At 34.5% G+C, this 17,752-nt stretch overlaps 1 protein-coding gene across 8 annotated transcripts in view; it reads right to left on the bottom strand.

Annotated features, from left to right (window-relative positions):
• Positions 1–17,752, bottom strand: part of LRRIQ1 (leucine rich repeats and IQ motif containing 1) — a 223,146-nt gene that overhangs the window by 21,269 nt on the left and 184,125 nt on the right. For 6 of the 8 annotated variants that reach the window (XR_014083637.1, XR_014083638.1, XM_081596133.1 and 3 more), the window contains one exon: positions 14,421–14,541. Coding sequence is in view for 6 of the 8 variants with exons in the window: in XM_081596133.1 (XP_081452259.1) it covers positions 14,421–14,541 (121 nt within the window). In the remaining 2 variants the exon portion in view is untranslated. Of the gene's footprint in view, positions 1–14,224; positions 14,542–17,752 lie in introns of those variants that run through there. The other 2 variants (XM_081596142.1, XM_081596135.1) reach the window with 2 other exon arrangements.

The raw sequence follows: 17,752 nt of genomic DNA, 5'->3' as shown, positions 1-17,752 counted from the left end.
TTGATTTAGTGCCTATTATGTAGCTGGCACTGTTCTATTCTGTCTTTCAATGAAGCTCCCCTGTCAATGTACTTCCATGTGCCAAGTAATATTAGTAACCATCATCCCACAGTTGCTTTCCATTTTACTCTATTTTCATAATTTCATCTTTACAATCCTCATATGGAACTTGTATAAAACAAATACTTATTTCCACATTCCCAGATAGTGAAGACTTGTGGATAGGTTTCCCAAAAACTTTTCATGGAAACTTTCATTATCCGTTTTCATGCTTATTAGTTCTTAGCAGGGAGACATTTGGCAACAATAAACATAACTCGCCTGAGGATTTATTATATTATTGCACTTAGTTTCATTCATTTGACAAATGCATTTCACATTTGACCATGCCCATTTATTTTTGCACATTAAGCTAGTGTAAGAAATCGGTTTGAAAGTGACAACAATAACCAAAAAAAAAAGAAAAAAAAAAGGAGTCAGTTTATTTATGAAGGGAAGGGGTAGAAACTAAAATAATACAGTTAGAAACATGATGCTTTAATATATTATCAATAGAGCATACATAGATTCTGTCCTCAAAAATGTTAAAATGTGTGTAAGTTGTTTTTTTATTACAAAGAATAAATGTAGTTGACATATGTATAACTAGCTTTCTCACAAAAGTACAGTTGAAATTTGCCTTTCTCTGGATAATATCAACTGCTGGTGAAACCACTGTTTTAGATCTATAAATATTATTCTGTGGTTACTAATAACTGTTATATTTAACTGTGTCTGGAATCATTGTTGACTGTTTCATTAGACTGTCTCAGATTCTGGAAACAGGCTGTATCAGGCTGTTAAAGGACATTAAATCAATAGCTATTTATTATGTGCCTACTCTGTGCTAGACTTTTAATATATGTCTATTAGATGTTTCCAGCAACCATGTAAACATGAGCGTGGTATAATAGTAATTAATTTTGACTATCCAGTTCTGGTTACAGGAATATTTTTAGGGTTGAAGTGTTAATGTTAAAGTGTTTGTTTATTCAGGGACACAATATTAAGACCTAACAAATCTGTGTTCTTAAAGGTCCTGCCAAAAAATTGAGATCCAGAAAAATCAGAGTTAATGGTTTAAGCAATAATAAAATAAAAGCCTTAAAATAAAATTTTTATATTGTTAGAGACCAGCTCTTGCTGAACAAACTTTTTTAAAAATAATAATTCTATGATATAGCTCTAAGCCTCTTTATTGACATGTTTCTTTAAATCAAACATTTCAGATAAGAAACAGGAGGATAAACAAAGCCAGCTTTCATTATACATAGAAGAAAAAAGTTTAACTTGGCCACAGTTATTTATAAAAATCTTATTTACCTTATTTTTATCTGTGGAAAAAATATAACATCAATGTCAGGATTAAAGTTTGAATATTTTAATTAAGAAGTTTGGGAGTTAGTTTATACCTCTACAATGAATTTTGCAACAGTTGGCATAGATAATGGTATTGTGGAATTATTTTATTAGAAGAATTTGTAGACAGAATGCCATCATTTACAACTATGCCAGTTAATTAAAAGTATTACTAGAGTGCACATTTTAAACAATTTCTTTATTGTGCATTTAGTATCAACAAAAGTTTGCCCTGTACAAAATTACTCAACTTTTTACTATCAAGTCTATTAAAAGACTTGTATGTGCCATTGTCCACATTTTATCATCACACATTTATCTTCAATTCTGCCAATATTAGTTTATTCATGACCTGAAAATGTCATATCTTGAAGGAGTAGCAGGGATCTAGGAGTTCCTTATGTTCCAGGCCCTGGCATGGCACTTTATATTCACCATCTCATTCAATCCACAATATAGCTGTGCAAAATACATTACCACCCTCATTGTAAAAATAAGGGAACTGAGGCAATGAAGGTAAAGTTTTTGCCCAAAAGTAAGTGACAGTAACATATTTGAAACTTGACTTTATATGACTAAGTTTATTAAAACGAAGACAGTATTATTTTTAAAAGAATACCTTTAATATAATAGTACCATAAAGAAAATCATGAGGCAGCAAATGTGAGATGCATATCTTTTTTTGCATTGCTTCCAATGGAAAAAACTGTCCATTATAAAACAATATCATCCTTAATTTCTGTAAGTTGAGGAAACACAAGAGAAAGGTATTTCTTTATCTGTATCCATATCTATATTTTGTGCTGTGCAGTGCTTAGTCACTCAGTCATGTCCGACCCTTTGTGACCCCATGAACTGTAGCCCACCAGGCTCCTCTGTCCATAGGGATTCTTCAGGCAAGAATACTGGAGTGAGTTGCCATGTCCTCCTCCAGGAGGTCTTCCTCACCCAGGGACTGAACTAGGACTCCCGTATTACAAGAGGATTCTTTACCATCTGAGCCACCAGGGAAGCCCAAGAATACTGGAGTGGGTAACTATTCCTTCTCCAGGGATATTCCTGACCCAGGAATCAAACCAGGGTCTCCTGCATTATAGGCAGATTCTTTACCAGATGATTTACCTGGGAAGCCCATCTATATGATATGATAACCCTTAACATGATTTTTTAATTTAAGAATTACTTTATCAAAATATTTTTCAGACAATTTTATTCTTCAGTTATGTCACTGCCTTTCTGTTTACCCATCAAGATCTAGGTACTACCAGAATTTCTGAAGTTGTTCCAAGAATACTCCCATATTTCAATGATTTTGACTGAATTACATGAGCACATACAGTAATAAAACATTAACGACTGTCTTCTTTGAACTTTGCAAAAATAGACATGGAATACTAGAGACTACATATTTTTTCCTTTAAGAAAATATCTGAAGAAGGACTTCCCTAGTTGTACAGTTGATGGAATCTGCCTGCCAATCTGGGGAACATGGGTTCGATTCCTGGTCCGGGAAGATTCCACATGCCAAGGAGCAACTAAAGCCCTCTGGGCCACATCTACTGAGCCTGTACACATAGAGCTTGTGTCCTGGAATAAGATAAGCCACCGCAGTGAGAAACCTGCCCATTGCAATGAAGAGCAGTCCCTGCTTACCGCAAGCAGAGAAAGCCCAGGAAGCAGCAAAGCATCAAAGACTGAGTGCAACCAAATAAATAAATAAATAAATAAATAAAATATCTGAGGAAAATGCAGTAGAATTACATCGCTCTCTAGAGTTTATAAAGGCTAGGTACAAGTAAAACCAATATGCTATTTAGTGAACAGTTGAACCAAAACTCAATTTATTTCTTTATTATATATATATTTCAGTCTATACTGAAAAATATGCAAGTAGGGACATAAGTGGGGCTTCCCAGGTGGCGCTAGTGGTGAAGAACCTGTTTGCCAATGCAGGAGACATAAGAGGCATGGGTTTGATCTGTAGGTTGGGAAGATCCCTTAAAGGAGGGCATGGCAACCTACTCCAGATTCTTGCCTGGAGGATCCCCATGGACAGAGGAGCCTGGTGGGCTACAGTCCATGGGATCACACAGAGTTGGACATGACTGAAGCAACGCAGCAAGCACAGGGACATAATTAAACATAACTTTCACTTATCTTTTGACCACTCTATGTGACAGAAAATTAAGTTAAAGATAAAACATTTCTAAGCTTCCAGTGAGGAAATAATTTATTTGTAAATTTAAGCTATGGAATGCAGGGAATCAGTTGGAGGTAGCAGAGCTGCCAAAGGGTCAAAATGCTAGTTAGAGATGTGGATCCTTGAAAAGGGAAATTTCAAAGGAGATACAGGTTACAAGTAGGGTGGCAGATGGGTTGGAGAGCAGCAAGATGACAAAACGGGGAGGTGAATTCACCAGTGAAGCACCAGTAACTAGTATTATATTCATAAAATAAAATCATTTATATTTACAACTATATTCACCCAATCAAGTTTCCTTACTGTGGAAGTGGAGAGAGATGGCTGATGTGGGTCAGCCACATTAAAATGATGTGGGTCTTGCCACATTAAAAATTAACAGTGCAATTCATTAACAAATCTTTGCATTGGATAGAATTCATTATTAATACTTTCAGAGAGAAAAACCAAAGCTACTTCACATGACATATATTGTTCATGTTTTTAAAATACCAAAATAATTTTGAAATACCAAAATAATAAAACTTTTAATTTTTGATTTTTGAAAATAAATTTAAGCAGTACTTTTTTAAAATTTGTAATATTTGCTATATTATATATAATTATAAGGTACAGAAGTTAACTTCTAAAAAGTTTAGAATTTTGATATTAAATTGAATTGGATATCATCTCTATTATAGATTCATGCCTAATATATAGCACATATTTGTATATATGTTTATATGTGTATATATATATAGAAAAAATGGAGAGGCTCTGTACAGTCAGCAAAAATAAAACCTGGAGCTGACTGTAGCTCATCAAGAGCTCCTTATTGAAAAATTCAGACTTAAATTGAAGAAAATGGGGAAAATCACTAGGTCATTCAGGTATGAACTAAATAAGATCCCTTATGATTAATTATACAGTGGAGGTGATGAATAGATTCAAGTGATTAGATCTGCTAGACAAAGTGCCTGAAAAATACTGACAGAGGTTCATGACACTATACAGGAGGCAGTGACCAAAACCATCCCAAAGAAAAAGAAATACAAGAAGGCAAAGTAGTTGTCTAAGGAGACTTTACAAAGAGTTGAGAGAAGAGAAGCAAAAGGCAAGGGAGAAAAGGAAAAATATGGTAAAGATCTAACAGAAGCAGAAAAGATTAAGAAGAGGTGACGAGAATACACAGAACTGTACAAAAAAGGTCTTAAGACTTGGAAAATGATGGTGTGGTCACTCACCTAGAGCCAGACTTTCTGGAGTGTGAAGTCAAGTGGGCCTTAGAAAGCATCACTACGACCAAAGTTAGTGGAGGTGATGGAATTCCAGCTGAGTTATTTCATATCACAAAAGATTATGATGTTAAAGTGTTCCACTCAATATGCCAGCAAATTTGGAAAACTCAGCACTGCCCACAGGACTGGAAAAGGTCAGTTTTCATTCCAATGTCAAAGAAGGGCAATGCCAAAGAATGCTCAAACTACCAGACAACTGCACTTATTTCACATGCTAACAAGGTAATGCTCAAAATCCTTCAAGCTAGGCTTCAGCAGCACATGAACCAAGAACTTCCAGATGTACAAGCTGGATTTAGAAAAGGCAGAGGAATCAGAGATCAAATTGCCAACATCTGCTGGATCACAGAAAAAGGAAAAGCAAGGGGATTCCAGAAAAACATCTGCTTCATTGACTATGCTAAAACCTTTGACTACGTGGATCACAACAAATTGTGGAAAATTCTTAAAGAGATGGGAATATTAGATCACTTTACCTGTCTCCTGAGAAACCTGTATGCAGGTCAAGAAGCAACAGTTCAGTTCAGTCGCTCAGTCATATCCAACTCTTTGCAACCTCATGGACTGCAGCACACCAGGCCTCCTCGTACATCACCAACTCCCGCAGCTTGCTCAATCTCACGTCCATCAAGTCAGTTATGCCATCCAACCATCTCATTCTGTAGTACCCTTCTCCTCCTGCCTTCAATCTTTCCCAGCATCAGGGTCTTTTCCAATAAGTCAGTTCGTCACATCAGGCGGCCAAAGTATTGGAGTTTCAGCTTCAGCGTCAGTCCTTCCAATGAATATTCAGTGAACATTCAGTGATTCAATGAAAATTCACTGATTCCCTTTAGGATTGACTGGTTTGATCTCCTTGCTGTCCAAGGGACGCTCAAGAGTCTTCTCCAACACCACAGTTCAAAAGCAGCAATTCTTTGGCACTCAGCTTTCTTTATAGTCCAACTCTCACATCCATACATGACTCCTGGAAAAACTATAGCTTTGACTAGATGGACTTTTGTCTGCAAAGTAATGTCTCTGCTTTTTAACATGCTGTCTAGATTGGTCACAGCTTTTCTTCCAAGGAGTAAGCATCTTTTAATTTCATGGGTGCAGTCACCATCTGCAGTGATTTCTAAGCAACAGTTAGAACTGGACATTCAACAATGGACTGGTTCCAAATTGGGAAAGAAGTACGTCAAGGTTGTATATTGTCACTCTGCTGATTTAACTTATATGCAGAATCCATCATGCAAAATGCTGGGCTGGATGAATCACAAGCTGGAGTCAAGATTGCTGAGAGAAATATTAACAGCCATAGATATGTAGATGACACCACTTTAATAGCAGAAAATAAAAGGGAACTAAAAAGCCTCTCGATGAGGGTGAAAGAGTGTGAAAAAGCTGATATTGAAACTCAACATTCAAAAACTAAGATCATGGCATTGGGTCTCTTCAATTCCTAGCAATAAGATGGGGAAAAAAATGGAAGCAGTGACAGATTTTATTGTCTTGGGCTCCAAAATCACTGCAGATGTTGACTGCAGTCACGAAATTAAAAGACGCTTGCTCCTTGGAAGGAAATCTATGACAAACTTAGAAATTATATTAAAAAGCAGAGACATCACTTTGTTGAGAAGGGTCTGTGTAGTCAAAGCTGTGGTTTTTTCCAGTAGTCATGCAGGGATGTGAAAGTTGGACCATAAAGAAGGCTGAGTGCCGAAGAATTGATGATTTTGAACTGTGGTTCTGGAGAAGACTCTTGAGAGAGTCCCTTGGAGAGCAAGGAGATCAAAGCAGTCAATACTAAAGAAAATCAACCCTGAATATTCATTGGAAGGACTGATGCTGAAGCTGAAGCTCCAATACTCTGGCCACCTGATGTGAAGTGCTGACTCATTGGAAAGACCTTGGTGCTGAGAAAGATTGAAGGCAGGAGAAGAAGGGAGTGACAAAGGATGAGATGGTTGGATGACATCATCTACTCAATGTACATGAGTTTGAGCAAACTCTGGGAGATAGTCAAGGACAGGGAAGCCTGGCGTGCTGTAGTCCACAGGGTTCAAATAGCTGGACACGACTGAGCGACTAAAGAATGACAACAACTAGGGTAAATCTCATACAAACAATTTAGAGAGAAAGCCATAAAATGTTAATGGAAATAGTCTCCCTTGTTCTGGAGAAGACAATATCCATTTAAAAATAAGGTTATATGAATATATGATACAGGAGAAAAGCAACAATGGTTGATAAATTCATTTGTTCTCTGAAGTGCTTTCTATGTGCTAATCATATACAATTCATCTTTGTACTTTTCAAAAAATAAATTATAATTTATGATAGTGTCTTTTATGTTCCATCTGTACATTGAGATAGATAGAAGCAAAACATTTATGATGCCGAGAAGCTGGATGGGAAGCAATTGATATCCTTACACTAGGAATCACAAGACCCAGATTTGAGTCTCAGCTCTACAACTTTCAGCCTCCTTAGCTCTGGGTAATTTATTTATAAAATTAAAAGCTAAATCCCACCTGTTCTGAAGTAAATCTCAGGCAATAGGTGGTGAGGAACAGCCTTTTGAGCTCATTTTTTTTCTTTTCTTTTTTCCCATTCACTTTTTATTAAGACTATTTTTTTTAAAGAGTAATTTCCGTTCACAGAAAAATTGAGAGAAGGGTACACAAATTTCCTGTATATCTTCTGTCCCACATATGCATAATCGCTTTCATTGTCAACAACCCCACCAGTAAGGTACTTTTGTTACAAATGATGAAATTAAATTGACAAAATATAATCACCCAAAGTACATAGCTTACATTATAGTTCACTCTCAGGTTTTGGTTTTGTACATTCTATAGGTCTGGAAAAATGTATAATGAATGGCAGTATACATATGGTAACATATAGATTATTTCCACTGCCCTAAAAATCCCCTATGCTCAACCTATTCATCTTCCATCCAACCTCCTACTACCTTTGATGTTTTTACCGTTTCCAAAATTTTACCTTTTTAAGAATGTTACATAGTTGAAATCATACAGTATGTAGTCTTTTCAGGTTGACTTTTTTCACTTATTAATATGCATTTAAGTTTCCATCATGTCTTTCCAAGGCCTAGTAGCTCCTTTCTTTTTTTTTTATCACTGAGCAATATTTCATTATCTGGATGTACCACAGTATATTTAGCCATTCACCCACTAAAAGACATCTTGGTTGCTTCCAAATTTTGGCAATTATGAGTAATGCTGCCATAAACATCCATGTGCAGGCTTTTGTGTGGTTGTACATTTTTAACTTCTTTGAATAAATACCAAGAAGCACAACTGCTGGATCATATGGTAAGAGTATGCTTACTTTTGTAAGAAAGTGTCAAACTGTCTTCCTAAGTGGTTGTGTCATTTTGCATTTCCACCAGCAATGAATGAGAGATCCTGTTGCTACACATTTTTGCTGGCAGTTGGTTTTGTCAGTGTTCTAGATTTTGGCTATTCTATTGATAATAGGTGTACAGTGGTATCTCATTTCAATTTGCTTTTCCCATGGATGTCTTGGTCTTCCAGCTTTGTTCTTCTCCTTCAACACTGTGTTGGCTATTCTAAGTCTTGAAACTCTCCATCTTTGTACTTGCTTAATGATTCTGTACCATGCTTTTTTACTTATTGCAGGCATGCGACTGCTTGCACTCACGATGTTGCTGTTCATTTGCTAAGTCGTGTCCAACTCTTGCGACCCCCATGGACTGCAGCACACCAGGCTTCCCTGTCTTTCACTATTTCCTGGAGTTTGCTCAGACTCATGTACACTGAGTTGGTGATGTCATTCAACCATCTTACCCCCTGTTGTCCCCTTCTCCTTTTGCCCTCAATCTTTCCCAGCATCAGCATCTTTCCCCATGAGTTGGTTCTTCACATCAGGTGGCCAAAGTATTGGAGTTCAGCTTCAGCATCAGTCCTTCCAATGAATATTCAGGATTGATTTCCTTTAGTATTGGCTGGTTTAATTGCCTTGCTGTCCAAGGGACTCTCAAGAGTCTTCTCCAGCACCACAATTCAAAGGCATCAATTCTTTAGCATGTACCCATGATGAGGTTTATATAATGACCCACAGATATATGCAATACTATTTAAATCTTAAGTTTACTCAGTGAGGGATTAAAAATGCATATTATATGTTTATACTACAGCTATGTACAAATTAGATACCATATATATGTACATATATATGCACAGACATACATGAATATATAACATGGCAATAATTCTTGGCTTACAAACTTTAAATTATGTTAATAGAATATACTTAGTAAATTTGAAATAAATGTTAATGGTCATCTTTGAAATTTTTTACTTTAGCTACCACCTTTACTCTTTCAATTCCCATATACTATTGGGTACTGGCATCTAGTAAACCATGTATTTCACTTTGTACTTTTGATAGTCACATTAATCTGTTTTGATTAGAGCTGTAAAATTATTTTGTCAATATACTGGAGGCATTGTAAAATGTTAGGATTGACTCAGAATGTCTTTCTTCAACTGATTTTAGGATTTCTAAAACAAAAAGGTATTTTCAGAAATATTTGTTAGTTTCTCATTAGCAGTAGAAAAGCCCAATTCCTCCACTATATTTTCAAACTTATTTTGAAACTAGGCTTCATTTTTAATGCAACTTTATTTTACATCACTTCAGTATGTGGAACCTCTGGTCCAGACAGGCTTCTCAGTGTTTCACAAATATATATTCATATTTTACCTTTTGTCTTTCTTTAGATGGGTTTATTTCCACTTTTTTACCCCTTACTTAAATCCCAAACGTCAGTCTAGGTACAGATCAAGTATACTGCCTCCAAGAAGCCTTCTTCATTTCAACAACATTAGCAACTTTACTTTTGAAAAATATTTTTTTCCATATTCAGTAAATTCAGTACCATATTATAAGGGCTTATATTTCATGCAAGTTTAGACATGCTCAGAGAAGAAGCTGATTTGGGTTTGATTATACACTATTACAGAGGAATTTTGGATTCTCAGTCTCTGGCTAACTTTGAAAATGGAATATGTCCAGGAAAGTGCAGAGATAATATGAAGAAGGCAACTGGAAACCAAAACTAGGTGTATAGTGAGCAATGATTCATCAATAAATGGCTCCAGAAAGAATGAACGGATAAGAGGAACTATATTCTTAATAAGCTACATGTTTTAGCCCAAGGAAGAACAGAAGGCAGTATAGCACTGAGTCTGGAATGGGAAAAGATGGATTCAAGTTGTTGCTTTCCTTTGCTAAGTTTTTTTGTGCCAACGTTCGAATAAATAAACACTATAAAGTCTCATTTATATTATCTATCAAAGAAATATAATCATATAAGTCAGAAAAGACAATTAAAAGAAATTGGCTAAACTCTAAATTGCTAGAGCAATAGAGTTATTGTTATTGTAATGCATCCTTTAAGTATTAAGTGGGAAATGAATTGAGAAAACCAAAATCACTTAAGGATATCAAATATTTTTAACTAAATATTGTTTAAATCAGGATTTTTTTGGCCTAGTCATTTCATAATGGCACATTTTAAAATATGAATGTGACCTATTTCATCTATTTTCAAATCATAATATAGATTAGAAAACTTGGTAGCAGATTTCCTTGGCCTCATGTAAGAGGGCAGTAAGACGTAAAAGGAAAAGAACAAAAACCTTAGGAAATTCTCTAAGAAAAGACATTGTTACTTTATATGGATGGCATGGTTCTGCTATTATTTGATACACAGAAAAGGAAGACAACTCTACTTTGAAATTGTTTAAAAATAATACAACAGTAACATAACACATACAACAATAACGAACAATATAAACAACAAGAACAATACTTTAAGTCTTTACTTATTACTAGGCAATGCATCACCATACTTTACGTATATTTTTACTTATTTATTCCTCACTAAAATTCCATGAGATAGACATTATACTTCCATTTTATAGAGAGTAAACTCATTCTTAGAGGTTAAATAATTTACCCAAGGTCACACAACTTACCTGTGATAGTGGAGTGGGGATTTTAAACCGGAATATATCTATTTCTAAAGAATATGTGTTCCAAATATTATAGCAATATTGAAAGAGAAATAACTAGAAAAGTTCAAAGGCTGAAAAAGTTTTATAGCTGTAACCCATAAACTACTCTCTAGATTTGGCTTGCGAAACTGAAAGAAATATTTTAGCTTTAATAAGGTGACAAGATTTTGAGAGAGAAAGCTGGAGGAAAAGAGCTTTCAAAATACTGAGACTTTAAGTGGTTGGCCCAGGGCCATGGGGGCCTAGGACACAAAGACTCTGACAGTTAAAAGATTTCTATGTATAATAAGCTATGCCATTTTTTTTTTTTTCAGTTAAAGAACTATTAAGAGGACATTTCTTTTAAGCTGAGCTAGTTAGCCATGTGACTAGATACCACAGACTTCAATATCTTACCTCAACTGATTTTTCTTTTTTTTTACAATTACAAAAAACATTTACTAAGCACTTATTTTGAGACTGATCCCATTCTGAATGCGCCATTCTGAATACCGTTCAGTTCAATTGCTCAGTCGTGTCTGACCCCATCGACTGCAGCATGCCAGGCTTCCCTGTCCATCACCAACACCCAGAGCTTGCTCAGACTCATGTTCATCGAGTGGGTGATGCCATCCAACCATCTCATCCTCTGTCATCCCCTTCTCCTCCTGCCTTCAATCTTTGCCAGTATCAGGGTCTTTTCCAATGAGTCAGTTCTTCGCATCAGGCGTCCAAAGTATTGGAATTTGAACTTCAACATCAGTCCTTCCAATGAATATTCAGGGTTCATTTCCTTTAGTATTGACTGGTTTGATCTCCTTGCTCTCCAAGGGGCTCTCAAGTGTCTTCTCCAACACCACAGTTCAAAAGCATCAATTTTTCGGCACTCAGCTTTCTTTATAGTCCAACTCTCACATCCATACATGACTACTGGGAGTGAATGCACTATATTTGATCCTAAAACAACTCTACAAGGTAGGTATCATTCCTGTTTTAAGGATGAGAAAATTAAGTTATGATACAAATCTAGGCAAACTGGTGTCAGAGGTCATATCCTTCACCATTATATTACATGGATGTTACAGTAAACTAGTATGATAAGAATTTGGCAAATAGTATTTATTCATATTCATTCTGTTATTTAATAAAAAATATTTTCTAAAGTGGCTTGTCTTAAATTTTTACCTAATGAACATTTAGTCATTAGTAGTGTTTGCAATAATGCCACATTGACAACTAATGGAAACTACAGTGTGAAAGGCCTTATTACAGTTTCTTAGAGAAAGTGTTAAGAAATGAACTCTCTATAAAGCTCTTATATACTCTAAAATCTATAACTCAGTTTTATGTAAGTGAAAGATGAAGCTTGTGCATTTCAGAATAGCTGCTGACTTACTGAGTTTTTATGTTTTAACATTCGGATAGTACATTTCCAACGAAGCTTTGATATTCTATAAAGTGAAAAGGCAGTTTGTGTAAAAATTTTATTAGGTTTGTTTATTTTTACCCACACTACTTGAAAACAATATCATATGAGTTTGTAATATGCAATACTTAAAATGGATATGGCATTATTCATTATTATGTGTGACACAGGTTGATTCCTTCTGAAATGTTTTTTATATATATATTTTATATATATATATATTTTATATATATATATTTTATATTTACTATTTTATATATATTTTGTGATGGAGAAGGGGATGACAGAGGATGAGATGGTTGGATGGCATCACCTACTCGATGAACATGAGTCTGAGCAAGCTCTGGGTGTTGGTGATGGACAGGGAAGCCTGGCATGCTGCAGTCGATGGGGTCAGACACGACTGAGCAATTGAACTGAACGGTATTCAGAATGGCATGTTCAGAATGGGATCAGTCTCAAAATAAGTGCTTAGTGAATGTTTTATATTTACTATTTTATATATATATATTTTATATATATATATATATATATATATATATATATATATATATAATACGGAGAAGGCAATGGCACCCCACTCCAGTACTCTTGCCTGGAAAATCCCATGGATGGAGGAGCCTGGTAGGCTACAGTCCATGGGGTCGCTAAGAGTCAGACACGACTGAGCGACTTCCCTTTCACTTTTTCCTTTCATGCACTGGAGAAGGAAATGGCAACCCACTCCAGTATTCTTGCCTGGAGAATCCCAGGGACGGTGGAGCCTGGTGGGCTGCCGTCTATGGGGTCGCACAGAGTCGGACACGACTGAAGCGACTTAGCAGCAGCATATATAAAACATCTGATGTTATTACCACATTTTGTTGCTGTAGAAAATTTGTATTAAAAGAATAATTTTACATAGGTGAATTAACCTAAAATATTTAACCATATTGACCAGAGCAATCTTTCATGACCAGATTCTGGGAAATATTTATAAGTTAGATGTATTAAAATTATTTTAAAACCAAATTAAAATTCATTAAAATAAATTTACACATATAAATGGGTTTAAATGACTGAAATCTAATAATGCCAAGCATCCGGAGGAAAAGTCAGAGAATCATTTTGAAGTTTTCATTTATCTGAAGAGCAGTATCTGGATTGTTGAGTTGTTCATATTCAAACAAATATTGACTTTGTGTGTATGTAATCATACAATCAATGAGTAATAAATCTTTTTATAGAATAACTATTACTTAAAATGAAGTATAAGTTAATATGTGGGCTTCTGAGGTTTACTATACTTTGGCAAAATTAACAAAATATGATATTAAATAAACCATCTTTTGTATTAATATATCATAACACTCTAGAAAATGTTTTGATATCTTTACAGTGTAAGTTAAATGAAGAGTTTGAAAAAATTAGGCTTTCTTACTCTCAAATACCCTAAGATACAGATAGTTTTTAAATGTTTACATTCTTTTCAGAGTTAAGAGTTGCTTTGTAATTCTTGTTGAAACCATGATATGGATATAGTTATATTACCAAATTAATAAATGTGTGACAAGTTTTCAAATGTAAAAAGTCATCATTAGTAAATACAAACTGTCATCTATTCAGTGGAAATAGCTTTTAAGAGCATGGTTTTGTCAGTATAATGTTATTATCTAAAGTCTTCTATTTAAAAAAAATTTCCTTCAAGACAAACTTTACTTACAATATATATTAAATTAATGACAAAAGACCAAAACACATTACTTTGATATATAAATCCCACTTTTTACAATTAACCTAACAAACTCTTTTAGAACTAAATGATCAAAGAATTCAATATGATCCATGGCGGGGCGGGTAGAGGAGTAAATCACTGAGTCACAGAGTAGAATTAAAATAAAAACTGATGCTGTTAATTTTAGAAATAATTTAATTCTGTTTATATCAAAAGAAGTCATTCAAAGAAGGAAAAAATTCAAATGGATAGTTTTGGGCAGTTCTGGTTGCTGGCATCCTACCCCTTATCTGTAAAAGAATGCTTTCTGGCATTAGTTTCCATCAATTCATTTGTGATTTTGAAACTAATTCTGAAGGAAACCACAACTTACTTGAAGATCCCGCTGAGTGCCTGTGTGCCTGAGTTTTTTTCTCTCTCTTCATAGACAAAGCACTTCCACTGGTCATGGAAAAAAGGTCTAAATCCGTGTCTTCTCTGCTTACAAGTCTTGCCTGGGAGCAATGGGAGAGAATGTATACAATCATGAAACAAAATATGGCATTTTCTGAATGCAGCTCACATTACCCCAAATAAACAAACAGGCTCTGTCAAACAACCTTCTTCAAAATGATACCACAATCCTTTATTGCTGCCCAGGCAGAACAAATGCACTATGTCAAAGCATTTTTTTGCAAATAAGAGCCGATTTTAAAATTGAGGTTTGCTATTTGAGTCTGTACAACAAAAGAAAACATTTCAGTACAGTAATTTTGATGAAAATCAATCTTAAAGGCAACTGATGAAAATTTAAATAGCTTAACATCACTTATTTACCGAGGATATTATTTAATTCTTAATTGAATGTTAGAAATGTCACGTTGGATTATTTTCTGCAATATTCATGTTTTACTACTTATAAAATTCCCTGAAATGCTTTTCATGCCATATTTGTATACTACAAAGCCACGAAAGATCTCTACTTTCTCATTACAGTCATTATTAATGTAAAATACTATATGTTAAGTCTAATTTGGAAGTAAGGGTAGACATATAGAAATTTCAAGATATTTTAAGGACATATGTATTAGGTAATTTATTTCATCTAAAATTACTCTCTGAACTTTTATTACTATCTTGGATTGAACTGAAGAGTTGAAAGAATCACCTCTTGGCTATAAATATTGTTTTACATAATGTCTAATGTCATCAAGTAAGGATTTATTGGGACTTGGCCCCTAAATGAGAGAAAATGCCATGATAGAAAGCAAAGCGGCCTCAAAGTAGTTGGAACTTCACCCAAACCACAGAATGCTTGAAATCCTGTGAGAAAGCATTGTCCTTAATATTTGATGTGAGAAAAATTTAGAGTAAAATAATGCCATAAAACCATCACTGTGGTTACAAAGCTATCCCTATATGATGCGCTACAAAAACTCATGAAACCAGAACCTAAAGATCATCTTCCTTCAAATTCAGATGTCTGCATCCCCCCTCCCACCTTCTCTCATTGTTAAATAAGCAAGTTTGCTATTGGTGAACTCAGACGAGAAGCCATTCTAGGGCATTAGTCACTTTTTAAAATGTACCTGGCTAAGTGATACCATTGTTTTGTCAAAAAAACCTCCATAGAGAACTGTTCAAAGTGAAAAGATGACTGGCTCACAATTTACACTTGTGATTTTTACCATGAAAATGGTATACATTCTTTCTGGATTTTATTTCATTAGTGCACAAGGGTATGTATTTAATGGTCCCATTACTATAGCTCCATCAATACTGAGACATCACAAGAACCAATCAGGAATAAGGGGGAACTATCAAAGCACTACCAAGATTTTGGTGACATCAGTTACAAAATAAGGAAAGACATGCTAACCACATAAAGGACCCTCCTGGTGACTAAAGAGGCTTTAACTATAAGCCTCGGGGTTTTAAAATCAGGTTTTATTTGCTTCAATTTAATGGCATAATTTCACTACACCTATTTAAAAAGCAGAAATCTCACCCTCCTCCAAACAAGATGATACCTACATGTCAAGAAAATATTTGTGAACACGTCTTCCAAAAATCTTGTTATCATCTAAGCCATTAACATCCAAAAGATTGTTTGTTCCAAATAGAAAACAGTATCAGTTATTAACTAAGCCAGATTATAACAGAATCAAATTTAGAAGTGAAATTTAACAATAACACACACTTTCACAATGGTGCCACCTCGCAGCTTAAATGCAAAGCTAGAAATTTCATAGAGGCTAGTTACATGTCTAGCAGCATATTTGACTCAGCCACATATGTATTTATATTCAAATTCTATCTGTGAAAATACTGGTTTCAAATTGAACATCATTCTTCCTCTTACTGTTAAGGAGTAGAGAAATCATAAAGAAAATATATCTTTTCTTCTATGTCATGCAAAATGGATATACTGTACATGCAAAATAGAATAAAATTGACCTTGCTTTTAATACTTGTTCTACAAAACTGTATGTTTAATCCCCAACATTGTAATATTAAACATTTTTCACAGTTATAACATGACAAACAGTTTTTAGTTTGTGTCAGATCAGACTTTTCTTATGTGCAATGCAATAGCAAATATTTAAATAGTGATTTTGCAAAACTCTTACTGGTCTTTGTCTTCTGATCAGGTCATGTTTGTAGCCTCATCTACAAAGTTTGTAATATTCTTTTTTCCCATATTTTCACAATGAAATGAGTGGTATGAATTCTGGAACATGACTTCTAAGCAAGTGGATCCTGTTTCACCTCCAAACCAAGCTACTTAATTTAAAGTAGAGAATCTCTTCCACTTAATAAAGAACAGTCAGTTCTTTCTTCTGATTTTTTCACAAATATTTTATTAAATATTTATTTTAAAATTTTGTATTTTTAGAAGACAGCACACATAAAATAAATACCTATTTACTTATTATGAAGATATTTTTTAAAAAGAGAAATAAAATATTATAAAGTGAAATTCACTTGTAAGCTACTTTTCAGTATTTCTACATATGCTTTGAATAAACATATTCAAAAGTTTTTAGAATATTATTTCAAAATTAACCTAACTTATTTTTGCAGTTTTCTTCTTTCACTGTACATTACATCTATGAAATACAGATCTAGTTCATTTAACTGTTTGAATAATATGCAAATTATTGCAAAATTACTGTAGATGCTATGAACATACCACATCATTGTTTGTACTATTTCTGGACACAATGCGAGTGTTTTAAAAACATTTTTCTCTTTGATTGCAGAAAGCTAAGGTATGCATACCCCTCCATTCATAAGACATTGTCATCATTGTGCAAGCCTCTTCTCTTATATAATAAGACAGAGGCCTTGTTATGTAACATAAGTGGGCATGGAAGGCACTTTAAATGTTTTATAGAGGTATAATTTACATGTAATAAAATGCACAGAACTTAAACATGAAGTTCAATCATTTTCAAAAATTTTCTTTTCGATTTACAACTCCCATAGAAGCTGCAAAATTGGTACTAAGAGTTACCTGTATATCCTCCACACAGCTTGTCCAAATGATATCTTGTATAGTTCAAGTTCAACTAATAAAATCAGGAAATTGACATTGGTGCCATACTATTACTAAACCATAGACCTTATTCACCAGTTTTCACACACATTTTTTGGGAGGGGTTTGTTTATGCTTCTATGACATTTTATCACATGTATAAATTCATGTAACTACCATCACAATCA

The sequence above is a fragment of the Giraffa tippelskirchi genome, chromosome 4 (assembly GCF_054371585.1).
Source record: "Giraffa tippelskirchi isolate mGirTip1 chromosome 4, T2T-mGirTip1v1.2.pri, whole genome shotgun sequence".
Classification (NCBI taxonomy): domain Eukaryota; kingdom Metazoa; phylum Chordata; class Mammalia; order Artiodactyla; family Giraffidae; genus Giraffa; species Giraffa tippelskirchi.
Note: the sequence above shows the minus strand (reverse complement) of the source record. Positions and strands in the feature narration are given on the sequence as shown.